General features: G+C 33.9%; 3 protein-coding genes across 3 annotated transcripts; 1 reads left to right on the top strand and 2 right to left on the bottom strand.

Moving 5' to 3' along the window:
* Positions 1 to 628: 628 nt before the first annotated feature.
* urp1 (urotensin-related peptide 1) lies at positions 629 to 4,961 on the bottom strand. The gene is made up of 5 exons (XM_059346857.1): positions 4,850 to 4,961; positions 3,459 to 3,587; positions 3,331 to 3,371; positions 1,918 to 2,023; positions 629 to 791 (listed from the first exon to the last, which is right to left on the bottom strand). The coding sequence occupies exons 1-5, from the start codon at positions 4,950 to 4,952 to the stop codon at positions 760 to 762; spliced, it is 411 nt and encodes a 136-aa protein (XP_059202840.1). The 5' UTR covers positions 4,953 to 4,961; the 3' UTR covers positions 629 to 759.
* A 5,183-nt stretch (positions 4,962 to 10,144) lies between these two features.
* On the top strand, positions 10,145 to 16,157 carry c1galt1c1 (C1GALT1-specific chaperone 1). The gene is made up of 2 exons (XM_059346870.1): positions 10,145 to 10,305; positions 13,483 to 16,157. Exon 2 carries the CDS (start codon positions 13,497 to 13,499, stop codon positions 14,457 to 14,459), a length of 963 nt encoding a protein of 320 aa, XP_059202853.1. The 5' UTR covers positions 10,145 to 10,305; positions 13,483 to 13,496; the 3' UTR covers positions 14,460 to 16,157.
* Positions 16,158 to 16,763: 606 nt separating this feature from the next.
* On the bottom strand, positions 16,764 to 19,692 carry mcts1 (MCTS1 re-initiation and release factor). The gene is made up of 6 exons (XM_059346276.1): positions 19,484 to 19,692; positions 18,324 to 18,476; positions 18,131 to 18,228; positions 17,906 to 18,039; positions 17,139 to 17,206; positions 16,764 to 17,033 (listed from the first exon to the last, which is right to left on the bottom strand). Exons 1-6 carry the CDS (start codon positions 19,492 to 19,494, stop codon positions 16,952 to 16,954), a joined length of 546 nt encoding a protein of 181 aa, XP_059202259.1. The 5' UTR covers positions 19,495 to 19,692; the 3' UTR covers positions 16,764 to 16,951.
* Between the last annotated feature and the right edge of the window lie 2,829 nt (positions 19,693 to 22,521).

Genomic DNA, 22,521 nt, shown 5'->3' on the forward strand with positions numbered 1-22,521 from the left:
ACATGTTTTGACCTTTGACTCCAAAAATGTAGTTATTGCCCTCTGTTTCTCATTGCTGGAAAAAGGTTCTAATAGTAAGTGCAGTAACTACAATGTTGTTGTCATCTTTCAGCTTTTATATTTTATTTTCAGTGAATAAACATTTTCAAATTGATTTTGTTATAAGTCTATTAAAATGTTTTATAACTCTATTCAAAGATTTGCGTATTTTAGTCTTAATGTTATAAAGTAATGTTATATTTTAGTCTTAATATAATTTTATCTCACTTTTTTACTTAATCACTATAATTTCCCTATCAAATACATTTATAATTCCTATTATTCATTCAACACAATGAAGAAATACATGGCTACATTGAATTTTGAAGTTACTGCAATTTTTATATCATTATTTTTCTGAAATAAAGCAAAATTTGAATCTAAAACTTTGTCACAAGATAAAACAGACATAAAGGAGTTCAATTTTAATTATTATAGTTTAATTATTTTAAGTATAATTCTCCCTTTTTCTGCTGTCATACTGTAAATATTATAAATATCGAAACTTTAACATGTCACAATCAAAAGCAGGTCACATAAGTGGCATTTCTGATATTCAAGTTTATTTTCAGCCACAAAAAAAGACAATTTTACAGCTTCAAAAATATATTTTCTATTGATCTGGTATAGATGGTGAATAAACTGTTTGGTGGGAAATAAAACTGGAGATGTTGAGTGAAGGCGCTGAAATCACAGCAGACGTCCTGCAGCTGCTGAGCTCTAGTTGGTCACACAGTATTTCCAGAAACATGCTGTCAGAGAAACAGAGAGTGAAAAGAATGAAAAAAAAAATACATATCAAATCCCCATTTTAACACTGCAACTGTTTTTTTCCTAACTTATCAGACTTAAGAGTAAAAAAGTTGCTCTGATGTCTAAAAAAATCTGCTATAAAGTTATATTATTATATAAGTACATTATATTATTTTCCACTTTCACTGAGTTACATTTGATAACCAACTTAATGCCTAATAATAACTACAAAATGTTTGTCCATCTTTAGAATTATAACCCTTTAGCATGATTTTTTAGCTGTAACAGCTAAGAAATAAGGATAGGAAAAAAAAATTGGAGGTTTTAATGGGGATGTATCTTGGCTTCACAGTTTATTGTAGACTTATTATAGGAACTTCAGTAAAGTGTTACTCTATGTGTTTGAAGTCAGTTTTTCTAAACTAAAAAAGAAAACTTGGTAACGCTTTATATTAAGGTCCTTGTAATAAAAAAATAATAAACAATTAATACGGCCCTTGCAAGTCCTTACAAGATGCTTATTATCATTATTGTGTGTTTATAAGCTTATATAAGTGTTAATAATGGCATTACAAACACCCATGACCCACCCATTATGCCTTTGCCATGCCTTTATTAATCTTATTTTGTTTGCTTATTGATATTAAAATATACTTTATTGCTCATCTATTATAAGTTAACGATAAGTTAACTATGCTTTTTGCAACTACCGGATCTAATGCGAGAACAATGCCTTATTACTTGTTAATTAATGGTTATTAAGGACCTTATTATAAAGCGTTACCGAAAACTTCATTAGAAATCACATTTATTGCATCTGTGATGAAAATGAGGAAACATAACTCATAACTGTTGCTTTTAATGAGTCTGTTTACTTCAGTGGGGTCACTACCAGTAGTTGAATAACTACTGACGTAGAATAAAAGTTGAGCTCTATTGGAAGCACAAGCCTTAGTTAAACATCCTTCTGATAACATCACTGCATTATAATAACGTCAGCATCGTGTCAGGTCATTTTATATGATGTCAACTCAGGACTCAGTGCTTTGAGTCGTCATCACAGCTGTCTCTGTGTTTAAAGAGCAGGCGTGCCATGTGCTTGATATGAAAGGATAAGTGGCTCACCTCTTTTGTTTGTCTTTGGCAAGTTCTGTTCTGATCTGAGAAAAGCCTGAGAGCGAAGCTTGTCAGCCGCTGCCAGCTTCAACACGGCTTCTCTGAGGTCCCCCACCTAAAAAATCACACCAGGGACACTTAAACATTCATATATTTTAATGGCCTACAACTCATTTTTCTTTGAAATTCTTAATTTTCTAATTAACCCTTTATCGGGCGAAGAACCGTATTTGGTAACTTCAGAGGGGGAGGTAATATTTTGAGAAAAAAGTTGCAAATTTACTCGATTAAAGTGGCAAATCTACAAGAAAAAAGTCACAGATTTTAGAGATTTAAGTGGCAAATCTGCGCAAAAAAAGTCGAAGATTTACGAGAAAAAAGTGGGTGCAAAAGCAGATTCACCACTTTAAATCTCGTAAATAATTTTTTTCTCATAGATTCACCACTTTAAATCTCATAAATTTGCAAAAAAATTTCTCGTAGACACTTTTTGCTCGTAGACTTTAATCGTAAACTTTTTTTCTCAAAATATTACCCCCCTCCCCCGGGTCCGTATGTTTTTTTTTTTTTTTACACATTCTGGCTGTATGTAATATCCTCCAATATTCTCTAGGGTTGAAATTTGGAATTTGCAAGTATTTGCGTGCCCTATTAAGGGTTAACTCACTTATCAACTAAATTAACTTTATGATAAATATATCTGATGTTTTAATGCATTGAGTAGCTGCAATGGCAGTTTAGGTGTAAATGTTGTGGTTACTTTTGAAAGAGTATTTAACATACATCCTCCATCATGCAACTCAAATTATTCATGAACATAAAGCATAAACATTAGAGCCCAACTGATTTGGGATTTTTGAGATCTGTATAGTTTCACTTAATCCTTTATCAGGCAAAGAACCATATTTGGTAACTTCAGCAGATATCCAAAATAAAAAATAAAAATATTTTGAGAAAAAAGTTGCAAATTTACTAGATTAAAGTGGCAGATTTAAGAGATTGCCAAATCTGCGACTTTTTTTCTTGTAGATTTGCCACTTTAATCTAGTAAATTTGCAACTTTTTTCTCGACCCCATTTTGATATCCACTGAAGTTACCAAATAGTTATTGGCCTGATAAAGGGTTAATCTGGCCTGATAAAGGGTTAATCTCAGATCCTGCAACAAAACTGCAGAAACCCCCCTCGATATAAAATTAAAACCAAAAGAGAAGCTTTTGTTTTCACAGCCCCGAAACTCTGGAACACACTTCCTGTTAAAATTAATCTTGCTGACTTGCTTTAAATCTCTACTAAAAATCTGCATTAATTTGTCTTTCTGTACCATTTCACTTTTAACATCATCCTTTAATTGCTACAGTATATAGTTCTATATTATTAATTTCTTTAAATAGTGTATAGAGATGTAGATTATCAGCCTTACCATGTTTACATACTTGTCTTCCTGTGCTGAATCTTTAGCACCTAAAAAACAGAAAAACAGAAGTTTAAAAAAATCATGATGTTGACCATGTGAGTGATTTATCTGCATGATATTGTCTTTTTTTTAACCTTTATTCCAGGAGTCTCTCCCTCCGTTGTGCTGCATCAGCAGAGGATACAGATTGTTCACCTCTCTCTGCTCGCCCTCAGCAGGGTTCGCTCCGTCCTCCACCTCTGACACCAACTTCTGAATGAAATCTGTTGAGATAAAACAATGTCCTCTCAGCATCCTGTCATTGGGACATCAATAAGGTGGTAGATTTTTGTTTGTTTGTTTGTTTGTTTGTTTCAACAAGTCATCCACCAAGACATATTTAAACAGTTTATTTCTCATTCTGAAGAAGTTTAATAAGATAAGATTTTCATTTACTAGTCCCACAATTACCAGTATTGCAGCAGCAAGGACGCTAGTAAGACAATAAATAGTAAACAAGCAGTATAAACTAGAAATATGAGAAAGTTATTAACAATTAAACAAGTAAGAAATATATTTAAAAGTATTAATAATTTACGATTTAAACAAGTAGAAATATAAAAAAAGTATTAACAATTTAAACAAAAGGAAAATACAATTTAGGAACATGATATGATGTATATATATGTATATATGTGCCAATTTGTGCCTTTTCTGCAACAATTTATCATGAAGATTTCAGACTACTTCCTGTTTTAACCATGCACAAGTGTTTTATTGTCTCTCTGTTTTCTGATAGATTGCAACTGATGTTTTTGAGGATGATGCATGGCATCCACCTTTTTTACCGGAGACATTGCACCTGTTCTAAATATTTTGGCGTACAAGTCCCCTGCATTCCCGCGCAAAGAGCAGAATAACTTATAATATGTTTTTAATCCATTTCTTGACAATCAAACATGAGAATATAAATTTGATATAGTTGAGTAAAGTTAAGATAGAACTTAATCACCTTAAAGGACATTTACGAATAAAATAAAAAAGTTTGGTTGAGTTATATGTCATCTGTCACAGACGGGAATTGAATACACTAGAGATGCAACTACTGATATTTTTCATAATAGATTCATCCGCGAATTATTTTCCAGATTAATCTATTATTCTTGTAGTCTACAAATGTCAGGAAATTGTGGAAAAATATCTATTCCAGTTTCTATAAAATCTAAGGTGATGTCTTTAAATGTCTTGTTTTGTTGGTCCAGAACCCAAAATATTCAGTTAAATATGACTATAAAATGGCTGAAAACAGCATTTTCACATTTATGCTTGAAAAATTACCTTTACGATAAACCTATTATAAAAATTATTTTCTGTCAATGGCCTAATTGATTAGTCAATTAGTTGTTTCATCATTGGGATGTATGATCTACTCACTGAGCTTATCACTCACAGAAATGCAGTAAAACAGTCATGCAATTGCAATTGTTCAAGAAAAAAAGGTTCAATTTAAAAATCCAAATTGATTTAAAGCAGATTTCAGTCTCACCTGCCTGTGGCTCCATGTTGGTGTCGGGGTACAGAGGTAGAGCATGTGTCCGTCTTGCAGAACAAATCACAGCTACGAGGTAAAACAGAGCTATAGAAAGCATGGTGTCTCTATATTCAGACGGCCGGGTCTGGACTATAACTCTGCTTGGCAAAGAACTTCACTTATATATCTTCAGTGGCCATCAATCACAGCCTGATCAATACATTATCATCACACCCAGTCTCTTTCTTAATGGTTTTGATGCGATGGATAAGGCGTCATAGACACAATTTAGGGGACCCTGTCAATTGAGCCGGAGCCTATCTGTGCTTGTACAGAGAGGCCTAACAAATGTTTACTCTGCTGCAGTAATCAGTCCTGCAGAGCTGAGATGCTTTATGTCTGACACCATTTCTGTGTGATGGCCTGTTCAAACGTATCATTGCTCATGTCTGAGGTACACAGCTGGTGGAAATATGTCACTGCTTGTTTCTACGTCAGTGTGAGGTGAATGACAAACATTTCTAAAACGGTTAATTATGACTGTCTGATGGAGCAAACAGGCCACATTGTGTTAAACACGTTGCGAATAATGTTAGTCAGAAGGTACAATCAGTTACATGTTGGTCTGTCACATAATTACATCATCGGCTAACTGAGGTCATGTCCATGTGTCTTACAACATGACCTTTACATGCAGGTTTGTTCACAAAAGGATGTGGCCAACATGTCAGACTGAGATATTTCGAGAAAAAAGTTGCAAATTTACTGGATTAAAGTGGCAAATCTACAAGAAAAAAAGTCGCAGATTTAAGAGATTTAAAGTGGCAAATCTGCGCAAAAAAAGTGGGAAAAAAGCAACTTTTTTCTCCCAGATTCACCACTTTAACCCTTAATAGGGCACTCATTGAAATACTTGACAATTCCAAATTTCAACCCTAGAGAATATTGGAAGATATTACATACAGCCGGAATGTGTAAAAAAAACCATGCCAATATAATATTTTGAGAAAAAAGTTTAAGATTAAAATGGCAAATCTACTAGAAAAAAATGTGCAGATTTGTGAGATGAATTTGAGTGCTGAATTTGGGGGGAAAATTGCTTTTCCCCCCACTTTTTTCACATAAATCTGCGACTTTTTTCGTGCACATTTGCCACGTTAAATCTCTTAAATCTGCACGTTTTTTTTTTAGATTTGCCACTTTAATCTAGTAAATTTGCAACTTTTTTCTCAAAATATTACCTGAAGTTACCAAATATAGTTCTTTGCCTGATAAAGGGTTAACATAATAACTGGCTGTTTTAATTGTTTATTTCTCAATGTTGTATTAATGTGTACATGTTGATTAAAGCATATATGCCTGTTTATATTCTCTGTAGACATCACTGTAAACTGCTGCTTTTGATGTGTTAGTTGTACTTTACACATAGGGGCAACTAAATCCAAAACACTGGCACAGAGTGAAATGAGTTTGAAAACCAAACATTCAAAGGTTTATTTAGCAACTGGACTTAAAACTGTGCTATTTATTGATTTTTCTCCCTTCCTACTGGCAGTTGTGTACCAAGTTTTTGATTTAGTACTGCTTGATTTGTGTCATATGTTCGATATTTTTATACTGTAACAAGAAATATATAAACCTTACATTTCATTATTGAAGATTTTAAGACTAATACATTAGTTACTGCCAGTTTCTATTCCCCTGCAGAACAGGGACTTTTACAAACAGTTTGCTGATAATACTACCTTTATTTGAATAAACCTGAATAAAATTCATGTACATAAAACTAACACATAAACACGTCTGCAATTTAACAGTGATGTAAGTAATTTTGTCTTTCCTTTTCCAGATGACTCTGGGATTTTTTAAAGTCATTGTTTGAACTTAAAGCTGAACTTTGCTGCACTCTCGCCTCCTCTCAATGACTTCTCAGCAGCCAAATGTATCAAATGTTGTTGTTTTCAACATCGTGGAGAGACAACCTTATAAATCACCTGATGCTACAAACACTCATCTGAGAACATTACTGACCTTTCAGTTTGACAAAAAGCCCTGCAGTCCAGAGCTTCCTCCAGCGCCGAAAACTCTTAACTTGTTTTGACCTTTTAGATTTTCCACTTAATCATGCCATATATTGGCCTGTATCACATTGGTTGTAAAGATGTATTGATTCTGCTGCAATTAATGACACTATTGTCTCTTGATCAACACTGCTGTCATTTTACCACATCATTTGAATACAAATGCTCTTATTTGGCTTTTATTAGGGCCACGGGGCAATCGCACCGAGCACTGGCCCCTACAGCTATGCAATAGCATTGCATTGAAATGAATGGGACGGCCGGGAAAAAAAAGAGCGAAAAAGAACAATAATTGGAGATTTTCAAACATCTACTTCTCCGGCATAATTTAATCTAGAGACTCCATTTAAACTTTAAACAGTAGACACAAGTCTTGTGTATTGGTGTATTAATCCACGTTTCGATAGTAGTTATAGTTATAGTTTTTTATCAATCCCTGTTCAATGACCATGATCATTTTTGGAGAAATTCTGAGAATTAATGGGTGTGTATTGCACGGAATGTTCGTGTAAGAGTGTGTGACATCATCGCCAGAGTGTAGAGGGAGAGAAAAAATTGTCAAAAAATAAATTTGAAAACTGCGCTCCAGGCCGCAAATTCCACTCTACAGAAATAATTTATACATAGAAACGTAGGAAAATGTGTCTTCTCACTCACAATCCTCTGGTAAAGCTGTCAGAGTTATAGTTTGGGCGTAGGACGCACAGATGCGCCACCAACACGCACCAACAGCCTCATTTGCTCCCATATTAACAACGCAGGAAGATTTCTGTAGAAAAGCATATTTAACAGTTTTTCAGATCGCTCTTCCAAAGCTATTTCTTAATTTTTCTTCACAAAAAACATATGTAGCTGTTCAGGAAGAACTCAGGACGCTCAAAGTGAAGTCGGATCAATGATAGGTATTATGGTTTTGCCAAAAATACTTTTTGTTCGAGGCCAGAAATTCCAGTCTGTTCACCTCCGGCTGCCCTCACTGTGGTGGAAGATTCCACAGCTGTTAACTTCTGTTGATTGCTCTGCTCTGATTGGTCGACCCCAAAGCCTTTCCCCAGAGGAAATTTTCTAATTTTAATTCTATTCTACCTCTAATTATTTATTTGTGTTTCATTCTATACTCATGTTTTTATTTATGTCCTTGTATATCTGCATTTTCCATTCGATATAGATATATTACATACTCAACATATTCAATGTAAATGTATAATGGTCAGGGGTAAGTGGGTACTTGAATTATTATAAGACATGTAATAAATTATGTTGCATGAGTTGCACATGTTTATAGAAGTTATAATTTAATTTATCAACCATTTATGTCATATTTTATATTTTGCAGGTCATATTTGGTTATGAATTATGTACATTTGTATGTTTATGTGTGTGTAGTATATAATCATATATAAGTTTAATGGAGAGGGTGTGGGATAACATTTTTGGGATAACTTTTTGAACATGTAATTACTGTTTTCTTGTGTACTGTTCTTTTGTTGGTTTGTTTATTTATGGTCTTTCAAAAAAAATGTTTTTAAAAGTTAATGTTCAATAAATTAATCATTCTATTAGAGCATTCATTTGATTTATTATATCATCTTTATTAACCCTCTGGAGTCACCAATCACACCAACATTATCGGATCATATGACTTCTTCATGATGTCATGGCGTGAAAATGAAGCAGTGTGTTTCCCTGCCATAAACTTCCCTCTAAAATACTGACTTAAAACTCCATGCCAGTTTTTGTTTGATGATACTAGGTCAAGTAAAACCGGAGATAAGGTCAAATATATTTAGTATAAAAATATGGAACTAGGTGGTATGCTCATTTTACCTCTTATTTGCAACTTGTGTCCACATTTGCAACGTTTTGTTGTGTTTCTTTGGGTTCAAAATGTTGATCCAGTAAGTAAAAATGAAAAAATAATTATCAGGTCATAAAGGTGAGGTTGTGCTGATAAAAAAGACACCAACATGACGTGGTATACATTGTTTTACAAGTGTTGTATACAGGCAGAATGAAAAGGACTCAAAAACGGTCAAAATAGCCCCAAACTCCAGAGGGTTTAACCCTATAAAGCCTGAACCATTAAATAATTGCCAGAAAATTCTTCTTCTTTTTTTAAACTGGAGTGTTTATTGAACCTGCTGACAGATAATTAAAAAAAAATCCAAAAACAATAGGGATATATGATTCTAATTTGTATCATATTTGATACATCAGTTCTTTTTGTGCAATTTGTTGCTCTCAGTTTGTTTTTCTTGAACTAACAAAAACATATAAAACCCAAAATTTTTAACCTTTTAAGACTTTACTTTCTTTTAACATTTTCCTCAAACATGCAAAATATTTTTTTCCATATAACACAACATCATACATCTGCTGATATGAAGTTTTCACGCAGCAATGACTGATCCACCAGTGGAACCTGCACATAAATTTTGTTATATCTTGTTTTTTTTGCAATTTGTTGCTCAGTTTTTTTTTTCTTCAACACATGTATACATCAGTTTTTTCAGGAAAAAAATATCACACTCATGATGTATAGGTCTCAAAAACTTGTGTATCAAATCAAAGCAGCATATTCAGAGTCTAATACTTTTAAATTCATTATGTTTTTATGTTAAATCTTGATCTGAAAAGTAACTAAAACTCAATCATTTTAATGTAGTGAAGAAAAAAAATACAATATTTGCCTCAAGATGTAGTGGAGTAGAAGTATAAAGTTACAGAAAATAGAAATACTCAAGTAAAGTACACATACATCAAAATTGTACTTAAGTACAATACTTGAGTAAACAGGTGCGGTACGGATGTACTTGCTGTGTGCAAGTATCCAACTGTTAAACTTGTATTTATTTATTTATTTTGTAATCATATCAAAAATCACAATCCCCAAAAAGATTATATTAGGTTTATTCCATGTTTTCCATATGAAGTTTTCACGCAGCAATGACTGATCCACCAGTGGAACCCGCACATAAATTTTGTTATATCTTGTATTTTTGTGCAATTTGTTGCTCAGTTTTTTTTTCTTCAACACATGTATACATCAGGTTTTTCAGGAAAAAAATATCACACTGATGATGTATAGGTCTCAAAAACTTGTGTATCAAATATGATACACTTGGCTTTATAGGGTTAATACAATGTTAGGGCTCCAGAAAAACATAAACAAAAGCAGCTGTCAGCATTACTGTGACGTCACCTGAGCGGAGTCACATGACCTGAGAAGGCGGAAGTGTCGCTGAGTGTTTAAGTGAGGACATGATCCTCCTGAGTTGTTAATTAATGTGCTGCCCGGACGTTGGCTATCTCGTCAAACAGGAAAAGTGGGAGCTGAAAGAGTAGCGAAAGCAGGCGCACCACCTTGCACGTCAGCCTTAAAGTAGCTAGGTAAAGTAAATTTTCATTATTTATTGTATTTATGTCGCTGACAGGACCCGGAGTTAGCCGTAGAGTGTAAACGATACGAAGCTAGGAGGCTAACAGTAAGCTAACAGCTGGTTCGACTTCTTAACTGTCCAAAGTTAGCTCGTCATGCTAACTGTTCAAACTGCTAATTCTACCGTCGATGTTACCGATAAACAGCATAAACAGGTTACATTAAAACGTTCAACCGGTTATTATTTTAGTCTCAGACCTGATCATCTGCTCAACTTGTACAAGATGAGCAAGCTAACGCCATTTCATTAATGTCTTTAAACTGAATTAAGGCTGCAAATAACTATTATTGGTATTATTAGTCAACACGTTGGCACCTAAAGACTGTATGGTAAAATGGAAAAATGCCACATTGGTTATGATGGGGCTTGACATTTGGTACGGACCAGTGGTGGAATGTAACTAAGTACATTTACTCAAGTACTGTACTTAAGTACAATTTTGAGGTATTTGTACTTTACTTGAGTATTTTTATTTTATGTAACTTTATACTTATACTCCACTACATTTTGAGGTAAATATTGTACTTTTTACTCCACTACGTTTAGTTGGCAGCTTTAGTTACTTTACAGGTTGAGATATAACATAAAATATAAGATCAATTTAAAGTGATTAGGCATATTTTTTAATTAAACCTCATAACAGTATTTTATGTAGATACAATGAGTCCTGTCTTTACTAAATTAAAACACTGGTTACATAAAAGGCACATTACAAATAATGTAATAATATATTTAGAATATATAAAACAATCTGAGTGGGTCCATTCTGCATAACGAGTACTTTTACTTTTGATACTTTAAGTACATTTTGATGCTGATACTTTTGTACTTTTACTTGAGTAAGTTTTGAATGCAGGACTTTTACTTGTAGTGGAGTAATTTCACATTGTGGTATTAGTACTTTTACTTAAGTAAGGGATCTGAATACTTCCCCCAACACTGGGTACGGACCAGTGATGGAGTATTCAGATCCCTGACTTAAGTAAAACTACTGATACCACACTGAAAAATTACTATACTAGAAGTAGAAGTCCTACATTCAAAACTTACTTAAGTGAAAGTACAAAAGAACAGCATCAAGTATCAAAAGAAAAGTAGTCGTTATGCAGAATGGGGCCACTTTTATATATCGTCACACTGTTACATTTTTTTTTTGCCTAAATCATTTCCTCATGACGCCCTCATAAAATCACCTACATCCTCAGGTGATCAGATCATGTGATTTTATCCCTTTAAGGTAATGGCCTATGTCAAGTGTGTGACTTAAGGGGATTTATTATGCCTAAGTCCAAATAAAATGTGACTTAGGCAATTTTTTGAGCATGCCTTTGTGACTTAAGCAATATATGGTAACATTTTATTTTGAAGGTGTCTATATAAGAGTGACATTAGCGTGTCATAAACATGATATGACAAGTATCATGAACATTAATGACACTTTAAAATAACATTAATGCTCATGATACTTGTCATGTCATGTTTCTGACAGGCTTGTGTCACAAAGTCATGTTCAAACAATTGCCTAAGTCATTTATTTCTCTTAAGTTACATCATTTACACACAGTGTTATTACTATGCCAATAGCCATCCTTTGTTACATCCTTTTTGAGTGAAATGATCAATACATGTCATAGGTTACACTTTTGGTGAAGTTTTTTTGTGTTTCCTGCAAAACTTGAAAAAATGAGCGATATTTTTAACAGGGTGACGGTATTCTAAATATGTTATTTAATTATTTGTATTGATTCATTTTTGTAAGCAGCATTTTCAAAGTCTAATACTTTTAAATTCATTATGTTTTTATGTTAAATCTTGATCTGAAAAGTAACTAAAACTCAGTCATTTTAATGTAGTGGAGAAAAAAAATACAATATTTGCCTCAAGATGTAGTGGAGTAGAAGTATAAAGTTACAAAAAATAGAAATACTCAAGTAAAGTACACATATATCAAAATTGTACTTAAGTACAATACTTGAGTAAACAGGTGCGGTATGGATGTACTTGCTGTGTGCAAGTATCCAACTGTTAAACTTTTATTTATTTATTTATTTATTTTGTAATCATATCAAAAATCACAATCCCCAAAAAATTATATTAGGTTTATTCCACGTTTTCCATATGACTTTGACTATAAGTGCACATCTTTCATATTCTTAATGGGTTCATAAATAACAATTAGCTGATTGATACTACTTGTAGTTTCTAAAATACGGCCATTATCTCATCATAGTATATTTATTATTTTGGCACAAGGGACTACTGTTTTGTTCTTTTTACTTAAAATATCAAAGGAGTGTATAAAAGGTACTCCCATGTTCCAACAGACTAAATATAATTTTACAAGACAAACTGTTTGATGAATAAACCCAATTAGAAAAATCTATTTACTTTTGTGCTTAGACAAACCCAGATAACCTATTAAACACAACATTAAATCAAACATTTCAGTTGCAGGCAAATGGGTTAGTCTGCCAATCAATTTGATCGATCAATTAAGAGTTTTGTCTGAAAAGTAAAAAATAAAACACTCAGTGATTGGCCAAGGCTTTTCGTCTCACCCAAAGTAATTGATATATGTGGACACAAATCAAAACCAGAATTTAAATTACATCTGAAACAAGTTGATATATTGATCACTCAGTCAATCAACCAAACAATTAAAAGCATTTATTCAAATAAGCGAATGATTGATTCAGTAAATTTTGAGGCAACAATGCCACAGATTCTCTGGTTCCGGCTTTATTGCATTTTACAGTAAATGTGGTTAATATATGGAATATATTTAAGTTTTTTTTTTAAGTGCTTGATGATATTAAACTGAATATCTTTGGGTTTTGTACTGTTGACTGGACCAATTAAACTAATTGAACACATAACTTTGGACTTGGATATTGTGATAGCCATTTTTCCTGACGTAACCATTCATTGTTAAAATAATCAGATGACTATTTTATCATCTGAACAGTTGTTGGTTAATTAAGGACACTTTTGATGTTCATACATTATCTTCCAGCCTAATAAAATATTAAGTAAACCAGTGATGCAGACATTTAATAAGTGCAGTAGGATCATACTGAGTAGCATTCCTGACAGCTTAATGAATGCATACTCTCTCTCTCTCATCCAGCATCTGCTCCCAAAATGTTGTCTGAAGGAGGTTCTTTCATGAAGGGGGTGATCATGGGAGGCGTCTTCTGCTTGGTGCTGTCACTCCTGGGTAGTTTCAGCCCCGGCACTGAGTCCAGGACAGACGAGCAGCAGCATCATCATCATCATCACGTCAAGGCCCCGAGTAAAGATGAGCTGACACACATCTCCGACAGTCACATGCAGGAGTTGACAGATCAAGTCCGTGTATCTTGCATCATCATGGTCCAGCCCAAGATCCTTATTTACTGGGCAACTGTGGTAGACACCTGGAGCAAACACTGTGATAAAGCTGTGTTTTACACCTCTGAGTCGTCTAAGGCGCTTGAGGCGGTAGACCTGGATGAGAAAGATGACTGGGCGAGGTTACGTAAAGCTCTGAAGCATGCTTATGATAACGCCGGAGACCTGCAGTGGTTCTTTTTGGCAAAAGCTACAACGTTTGCAATCATAGAGAACCTCAAATACCTGGTGCTCGCCAAGGATCCTACTGAGCCCTTCTACCTGGGCAACGCTATGAAGTCCGGGGAGCTTGAGTATGTGGCGTACGATAGTGGCATTGTTCTAAGTCATGAAGCGCTGAAAAGGCTAGTGAACGTGTTCCAGGATGAAGACAAATGTCCAGAACGAGGACGAGCCCTGTGGAAGCTCAGCGAGGACAAGCAGCTGGCCGTGTGTCTCAAATATACGGGTGTGTTTGCAGAGAACGGAGAAGACGCACACGGAAAGGGCCTGTTCAACGACAAGAGCGTCAACAGCCTGATAACGGACAGCATGAAGGACAACCCCACTAACGTGGTGGAGGGCTGCTGCTCCGACGTGGCAGTCACGTTTCACGGCATGTCACCCAATCAAATGCAGGTTATGATGTTTGGAGTTTACAGACTTCGTCCTTACGGCCACGATTTCCATGACACGATAGCATTGAACCCTCCTGCAGGTTCAGATAATGACTAGAGAAACATTCCTTCAGCGTGGACGTGGTATTTTTGAATGTTTTGCTTCTATGATGGCAAACCTTACTGTGGGGAGATGGTTTTCTAATTCTGTTTGTAAAAACTGGATCCTGGGTGGAAATAACACTTTTATGTATATTTGTACCTTTTTGCACTCTGCACAATCCGCACCCCATTCCTTTGTGTTGTGGATAAAGAGAGTGGATGAGGTGTGCCGTCCTTCTGAGTGAAGACAGAGCTGGGACAAGTGACATGAGACTAGATAATCTGGAAGTTTAGGTTATTATGTATCTTAAATGTTTGTCTTTTTGTGGTCTTAAAGCTGCGTTAACGTTATCCGGTGATGACTATTTTCTGAAATTATTTAACTGTTCAAACTGCTTTTACCATCGTAACCACACTATGAACAACTTCTATTTTAAAGATGGTTTGACTCAATATCGGTTACTGATGCTTCCAAACATATGTTGGCCCAGCATGGCTCTGTATAAAGTGCATTTCTTCAGAGTTCTTGTTGGAAAAATATTTCATTTTTATTGTTAATTAAATTTTTTCAAGGTTGGGAATATCCTTGACTTTTAAGGAACTCATTGAATGTTGATTGATTTTCAACATAATCTGGTGAATTAATCTACGCAATCCCTCATGTAAACCAAACATATTTTAATATTTAAACTGAAACAACTCTGAAGTCATTTTTGTTTGTTTTTGTTTGGTCCCTTATTCTGGGAATTAGCAATTATTTAATTATCATTATCAAAACATACAAAGTTAACCTAATATAAAATTGCTGAAGTAAACATACTGTCAGTGTTCAGTAATTCCTGTAATTTTTTGGACATTGAATTTTAGTAACAGTTAAGATGTGATGATTAGGGCCCTAAGACATTTTTGGTTTCGGTACTTTTAAAGAGCTTGATTTACCTCCACAAAAAGAACTGGAATTTACAGCTAAATGGAAAATATTATACCATCAAAGTTGACATTTAGGTGTGTCACAATTTTCTCCAAAGACTTTTAAAGGCCAAAATGTTTTTTTTTTTAATTTAAACTCTTGTTTCCAGCACTGGTGGCTATGCCCATATCATAAAGATAAACAGATTGTTGGTTTCGCCCTGACAACGGCAAATTATTTTTTAAAGGTAGTCTACATGATATCAAGTGTGATATAACTACCATTTTTGTTTTTGCAAGGTCAGATGGTGAAATAGGGGGGTAGTCAAACCTAGTTTTGATTTCCATATTTGTCATTTCAGTATATATTTTTGTCACACATTAAAAGAGACACAACCTGTGTCATTGTCCCACTGACATTTAAAAACACTTCGGACTGACCAGATGATCCCTGAAGTGACCTTTGGATAATAAAATGAATTTCTGGTGAAATTTAACATAGCTCTGTGGTGTTAAATAATTCAACGTGGACTGTTAAAGATGGGAATAAGGTGAAGAAGCATACAAAATAAAAGTGCTGGTAACTTTCAGGTGTCAATTGTGTAAACCTTCCAGCATACTGTGAATGATTTTGGTAAAGGGAAGTATTTTTACAATTAAAGGACTGCTTTGTTAACCTGAAGAAATTTTCTCTAGACTGTGAATGTGTTCTGATGCGGACCACCATTTACGCTCTGCCTCGACCAATATGTTGTTGTATATCATGCTGCTGGCAGTCAGGTAAGAAAATAAAATATTGCAGTTTTCCTTGATGGCTGGTGCTATATGAAATATGTCGTTAGATTAACTTCTGCACGAGTAGCTGAGGTTGTCAAAAGTATCGATACTTCCTTATTATTTCGATTTTAAAAGGGTAAAATCTATTAATCATGCATTTAATAGACCCAATAGTACTGAAGCTGTTAAAAAAAAGTGAAGCAACAATAGAGGGAAAAAACAATAATAATAAAGATCTTAGGCCTACAATGTAGAGAAAACATTTAATAGTAATAATGTTGGTTACTATTAACATGATTACAAATGTGTTGGTATGTCTTCAGTGACTCTGTACCAGCACTGTGCAGGTTAAAAAAACCAACTTTTTTCTGAAATGACTCCTGATTTAACTGGACAGTGAGGATTATGCCTAAAGCTGAATTCACGGAAGACAGGAGCAGAACAACAGGTCTAACAGTTGTAAACCTGTGCCAACCTGCCACTCCTTCAGACACTATGTAAATATACTCACATCCTGGATAATACAGTAAACAGGCTGTGACTACCCCCAAGATACACTACATGAAACCAGGTAATCAAGTTTAGCCTGAAGTAATTATTCTAATTTTGTCAAAAACACCAACTGAGATTAGGATTTAAAGCAAGATCTTTCTTTATTTATTTGTGCATAATGGCGATTGATTCAAAGCCTTCAGCAGGTTATACAGCTAAGTCCTCAGGTGTAAACAGGTGATGGGCAGCTCATGGCGTCACTGTCGAGGTCCACGCTGTCCAGGGGAGGCGGGGACGGGGACGGGGGGGTGTTGGCAGGTGCTGATGTCATCATTTATACGTCTTCATGTGCCACAGGCCGTCATTCAGATAGTGAACGTTCTCGATTCCAATTCCCTTGTTGACTTTCTCTCTGTTGCAAAAGAGAAGATTAGGATCAAGCTTCAGGAGAACCGCAACTGAAAGGATTATTTATTATATTTTTATTCTGTAAAATATATAGAAAAAAAAAACGTACATGCTGTCTGCAGACATCTTCATAACGCCAACACAAAGTGCATGTTGTTTTCCCTCCGCCATTATGGCCTGCATCCTCTTGTTAAAGATAAACTCATACATAAATGATTTAAAAAGTAGATGGAAGGTGATGTTTTTATGTGAATTTGGAAGAAATATCACTCTATATTGTAGGACAATTCCACAAAATATATTTTTTATATTGTTAATTTAGAGGAAATAATTATATATATATAATAGGACAATTTTACAATTATATATATTTTAATTGTAATTTTTACTATTAATTTGGAAGAAATATTTAACTATATAAGACAATTCTACAAATTATTATTTTAGTGTAAATTTGGAAAATATTTAATTATGTTACTCCACAAATCAATACATGTATGATTATTATAAAGATTTTAATGTTAATTCTATTATTTTTTATCTTTTATTAATTTTCTTGCCTACACTTGCTGTTAATTTACCCCCTCCTTTTTCTTTCCTTTTTCCCCTTCTCATACATACACCGTATAGACTGGCTGTTGAGAACAAATATGCGTACAACAATATCAAGCCCAACAACACGTGACAACTAAGATAATGTTATTTTATTCCCCGGTATAATTTATTCCAGCTTGTATTCACTGTTCTTGTTTTCCTTGTGGTGTTCTGTTAATATTTTGTATTTTGTCTAGTAACAAAAACAAATGACATGATTGTTATATTTCATTTTTGTCAACCAAACAGCTTCCACCTGAAGCAGCATTTATAAAAGGATACAACTACTGTGTCCGCCCCCGCTGGGTAGAGTTTAGCGCCTGGTGACGTCAGCCCGGGACACATGATGTTGGCACCACTTAAGACAAATTTTATGGCCCCTTTGTCTACTTGCTGGTGTGGGAGAATGAACGGATCTATAAAAAAAAGATAAGACACTTTCTTAACACCAAAAGTAAAATTGTTGTCAAACACAACCATAAAGCAGCTGGCATTAGAAGCTCTTACATTTATGCAACAGTCTGAGTGTTGGGTAGAATGGTCCTTCTCTTTGTCTGAAGAAAAGCAGCTCTCCATTTACTGTCAGGATCTCAATGTGTTCGTGGCTGTGGGAAAAATAATAAAAATATTTTAAAAATTAAAATTAGAAAATCAACTATACTTAAAACATTGATGACAAAAGTTAAATGCTAAAACATACCATCTCACTATTTTGACAGGGTCCTTTTTTGGCATTATGTGATTGAGCCATGACTCAATGTCAGGAAACTGTTCCAGGAGCTGATTTTTGATGCCTTTGATCACTGATGTTTTCAGCTGGATACAGTTCGACACGTTCTCCTTCTCATCAAATCTGAAACAGAAAACAGAAAAAGGCTTATATAGCAAATAAAGTCATTTTAAAAGTACAACAGAACACGCTTTTGTGGCATGTCCATTATATGAAAAGTGTAATCCTATTTTTGTGTTTTTAATTTGCCAGGTGTCTTAATCCATACACTACACAATATGTTACAAATATACACAATGCAGCACAATGATTCCACAATATATGTAAAATATTAGCAGTAAACTATGTGTCCAACAATAACCAATACCTACAGCACATATTTTGGAAAAAAAAATAAATTAAATGCAGAATCAGAGTGATCTTTATTGTCATTATACTCAGGTACTATAACATTAGGCATGGCTTCTCTGGATGTAGATAAAATACAACAAATCAATAAAAGCAGTGCCAGAAAACGGCAGTTATAAAAAAGTGAGACTTGTGCAATAACTATATAAAAGGAAAAATAAAAGACACTATGTAAGCATTTAGACTTCATGCAGCATGCTATACTTTGTTTGCATCAAAGAGAGATACATATAAAATACAAAAATAAAAAGAATGCATTGTTTAAAATCTCCACAATATGAAATACATCTTAGATTAAATATAATTCTCACTTTGATTTCAATGCACTCTGAAAAGGGATATTGTTTAGACAATTTTGTTGACAAGAAAGGTACCTTTCAATGTTGTACCAAATGCAAATATATGACCCTAATTTTGAGGTGAAGTGAAAATAAGCTTAGCTAGTGTTTAGATGTAGACACGACTTGATTTGTCTGATTTAAGGCAGCATTGTCCAGTGAAGATGCGTGAACGAATTATATTAAAACCACACATCACTGATACATTTAGGTATACATTGTTCATGCCTGGTCACATGGAATAACAGAGGATCTCACAAAATATCATGCCTCATGTCTCGTTAGCTGAACTTGAGCCTACAACAAACTTGAAGACGCAAATGCTAATCATTTAGCGTTAGCCACCTAGCTGTGGTTAGCTAACGTTACAACAGGGAAACGTACTTTTTAAACATCCTCGCTGGCCGCTGTTACCGCTACCGCGTTCCTCAGTTGTGACAAAGCTTGTCCGGACTTACTACGGTCAGATCAGGTGTGGTAAACTATACAAAATATAAGAATACAATTAATCTATCAAGTAATGAAATAGCAATTCCACGCCTGTTTGGCAGTGGAGGGTCAGCAGGTTTGAGGGTTGCGTCATTTCACGACAGTTGTTTGCGTTACACGGCAGCTCTCCTGTCACCGAGGGAACTGACACCATAGACACCACCAAATACAGAATCAGGCTGCTTAATTAATATAAGCATATTTGGTTGTTTTGATCACAAAAAGAAGGATGATGATGCATATTTTCTTATAAATTTATTTTTTCTTTTTGCCAAATACCACATACACAAATGTAAGTTTTCAAGTAAAAAACAAATATATTTTTGTTGAAGTCAGAGTTTGAACAGTATGTCTCAACTCTCTCCTATCAACTAAACAAAAAAGCTGTGAAGACGTTTAATGTCTTTAACATGTAATCTTGCGTCTGTTTATTTCATTATTTATTTTTTATATTTATTTATATAGTTTTTGTTTCATTCTTTTCCATTTAATTATTCTCCTATTTTATTTTTAAAAATGTTATTTACTTCTATTTTATTTTTTGTATTGTTTATCTTTCTGTAACACAGTTTAAGACAAGAAGTTTCACATATTGCTCAACACTCAAAAAACAACAAAAAAACAAACAAAAAATGTTTTAATGGAAAAAGCAAAAATCATCAAAGGTATTATACAGATATTTATCAGATATTTACAACTAAGGTACTTTTATGAAAGGAAAAGTAAAACACTAAATAGCTGAGTTTACATAAAATGTAATAACTGGAACCATACTTGTTGAGTTTGCATTTGAAATAAATATAGAATTATATCTACAGTATAGCTGCACCTAAAGGGGAGAAGATGAAACACAACATTATGTGTAAAACTGTAATGGGAAACGAGTTAGAGCTGAATATTACAATATGAATGCTTCAGTATTTGAAGAACTCAACAATCAACAACATCCTCATGGACCTCGATAGAAAATTGTTGGAAGAATGTAATCAGAAATTACGATTAGGAGGCAGGGATACAGCTTTGTTGGTCTAACTACATTCCTAAAAAGCCTCTGTTTGCCCATGTCAGAGACAGTTTCCATAGTGGCATTGTAGTTTTGTTGTGCATTATTAGCTCCATTTGTTTCCTGGTGATGGGTTCAATAAACCAAACACATGTTAAGGCCTGCCTAAAGATATGTGTGAAACCTATACTAACGAGGAACCAAAGTGTTTTCATTGTTGTTGTTATTTAATTAATTAATTTTCAGCTATCCAATTCGTCCAATTTGCTGAAACAACAACAAAGAAAGCACCTATTAGCATGTGCTTGTTCCATGCTAAACGCTATATAGCTCTGCCATGAAAAAATGTTGTTCAATAATGAATTTTTATGATTACATGTAATATAAAGGATGCCATCACTCCATGCATTGCCAAAAACAAATTTATGATAGTTATATAAAACATTTTTATTATTCATTTATGTTTGATGATTTTTTAAAATGTTTTTTATGTGACGAATAAAAGTGAATGATTAGTTGTTTAAAAAAAATGACATCAGTCCCTGGCGTTGCCAAAAAGAAGATATTTATAAGACAGTAAATATTAATCGATACTTAATGACTGAACATTTTTATTTACTGATTGTTTGGTGTTTTTTTAATGTATTTTTTATGATTACATGACAAATAAAAGTGAATGTTTGGTTGATAAAAATTACCAGTTTCGCCAAAAAGAATATGTGACAGTAAATAGTCATTGATATATTATAACTGGGCAATTTTCATTCATACTTGGACATTTTAATTAATTAATTTATTTACTTTTATGTTTGCGTGTGACAAATCGTCACACTGTTAAGATAATAACCTAAGTTATTTTTTGTCAAAATTGTTTTTTTTTGCCTAAATCATCCCCTCATGATGCCGGCCACCTATGGTAAAATCGCCTACATCCTCAGTTGATCAGATCATGTGATTTTACCCCTTTAAGATAGTCACTTCTTTGACAATTTGCCACATTCATAGGGATCAGATAAGAAACCAGCAAAGAAGAGCTAGAGGGAGATTGTTTAGTTATCAGTTTAGTTTATCAGTGTTTTATTGTTGACACTAATATTTGTAACACTTTACTCTAAGGTGTCTACATAAGAGTGACATGAGCGTGTCATAAACATGACATAGGATGTGTCATGAACATTAATGACACTTTGAAGTAACATTAATGCTCATGATACTTGTCATGTCATGTTTCTGACAGGCTTGTGTGACTCTTATGTAGACACCTTCAAAATAAAGTGTTACCATATCTTGCTTAAGTCACAAAGGCATGTTCAAAAAAATGCCAAAAGTCATTTATTTCTCTTCAGTTACATAATTTACACACAGTGTTATTACTATGCCAATAGCCATCCTTTGTTACTTCCTATTTAAGTGAAATAGATAGATAGATAGATAGATAGATTGATAGATAGATAGATAGATAGATAGATAGATAGATAGATAGATAGATAGATAGATAGATAGATAGAAAGATATACTTTATTTATCCCAAGCTGGGAAATTACAGTGTAGCAGCAGCATTACACACAGAGACAATAACAACACAATTAAATAATTAAATAAAAAGAACAACCTAGGCATACTTCAAGCAATAATATATAAAAATACAATAAAATGTAATGTAAAAATAAAAAATAAAGTGTAGGAGCATGTATTAAGGAGTATGATGATCAATAAATGTCATATGTTACACTTTTGGTGAAGTTTTTTGTGTTTCCTGCAAAACTTGAAAAAATGAGTTAGGCGATTATTTTAACCATATTTTAACAGGGTGACCAAATAAATAAAAGTAAATGATTGGTTGATAAAAGATGACATCACTGCCTGGTGTTGCCATGGCGCCATCGCGTGGCCGATGCCGTTACAACACGTTAGTCGGCATAAAAAAAAA

This window comes from Centropristis striata, chromosome 12 (assembly GCF_030273125.1).
Source record: "Centropristis striata isolate RG_2023a ecotype Rhode Island chromosome 12, C.striata_1.0, whole genome shotgun sequence".
Lineage (NCBI taxonomy): Eukaryota > Metazoa > Chordata > Actinopteri > Perciformes > Serranidae > Centropristis > Centropristis striata.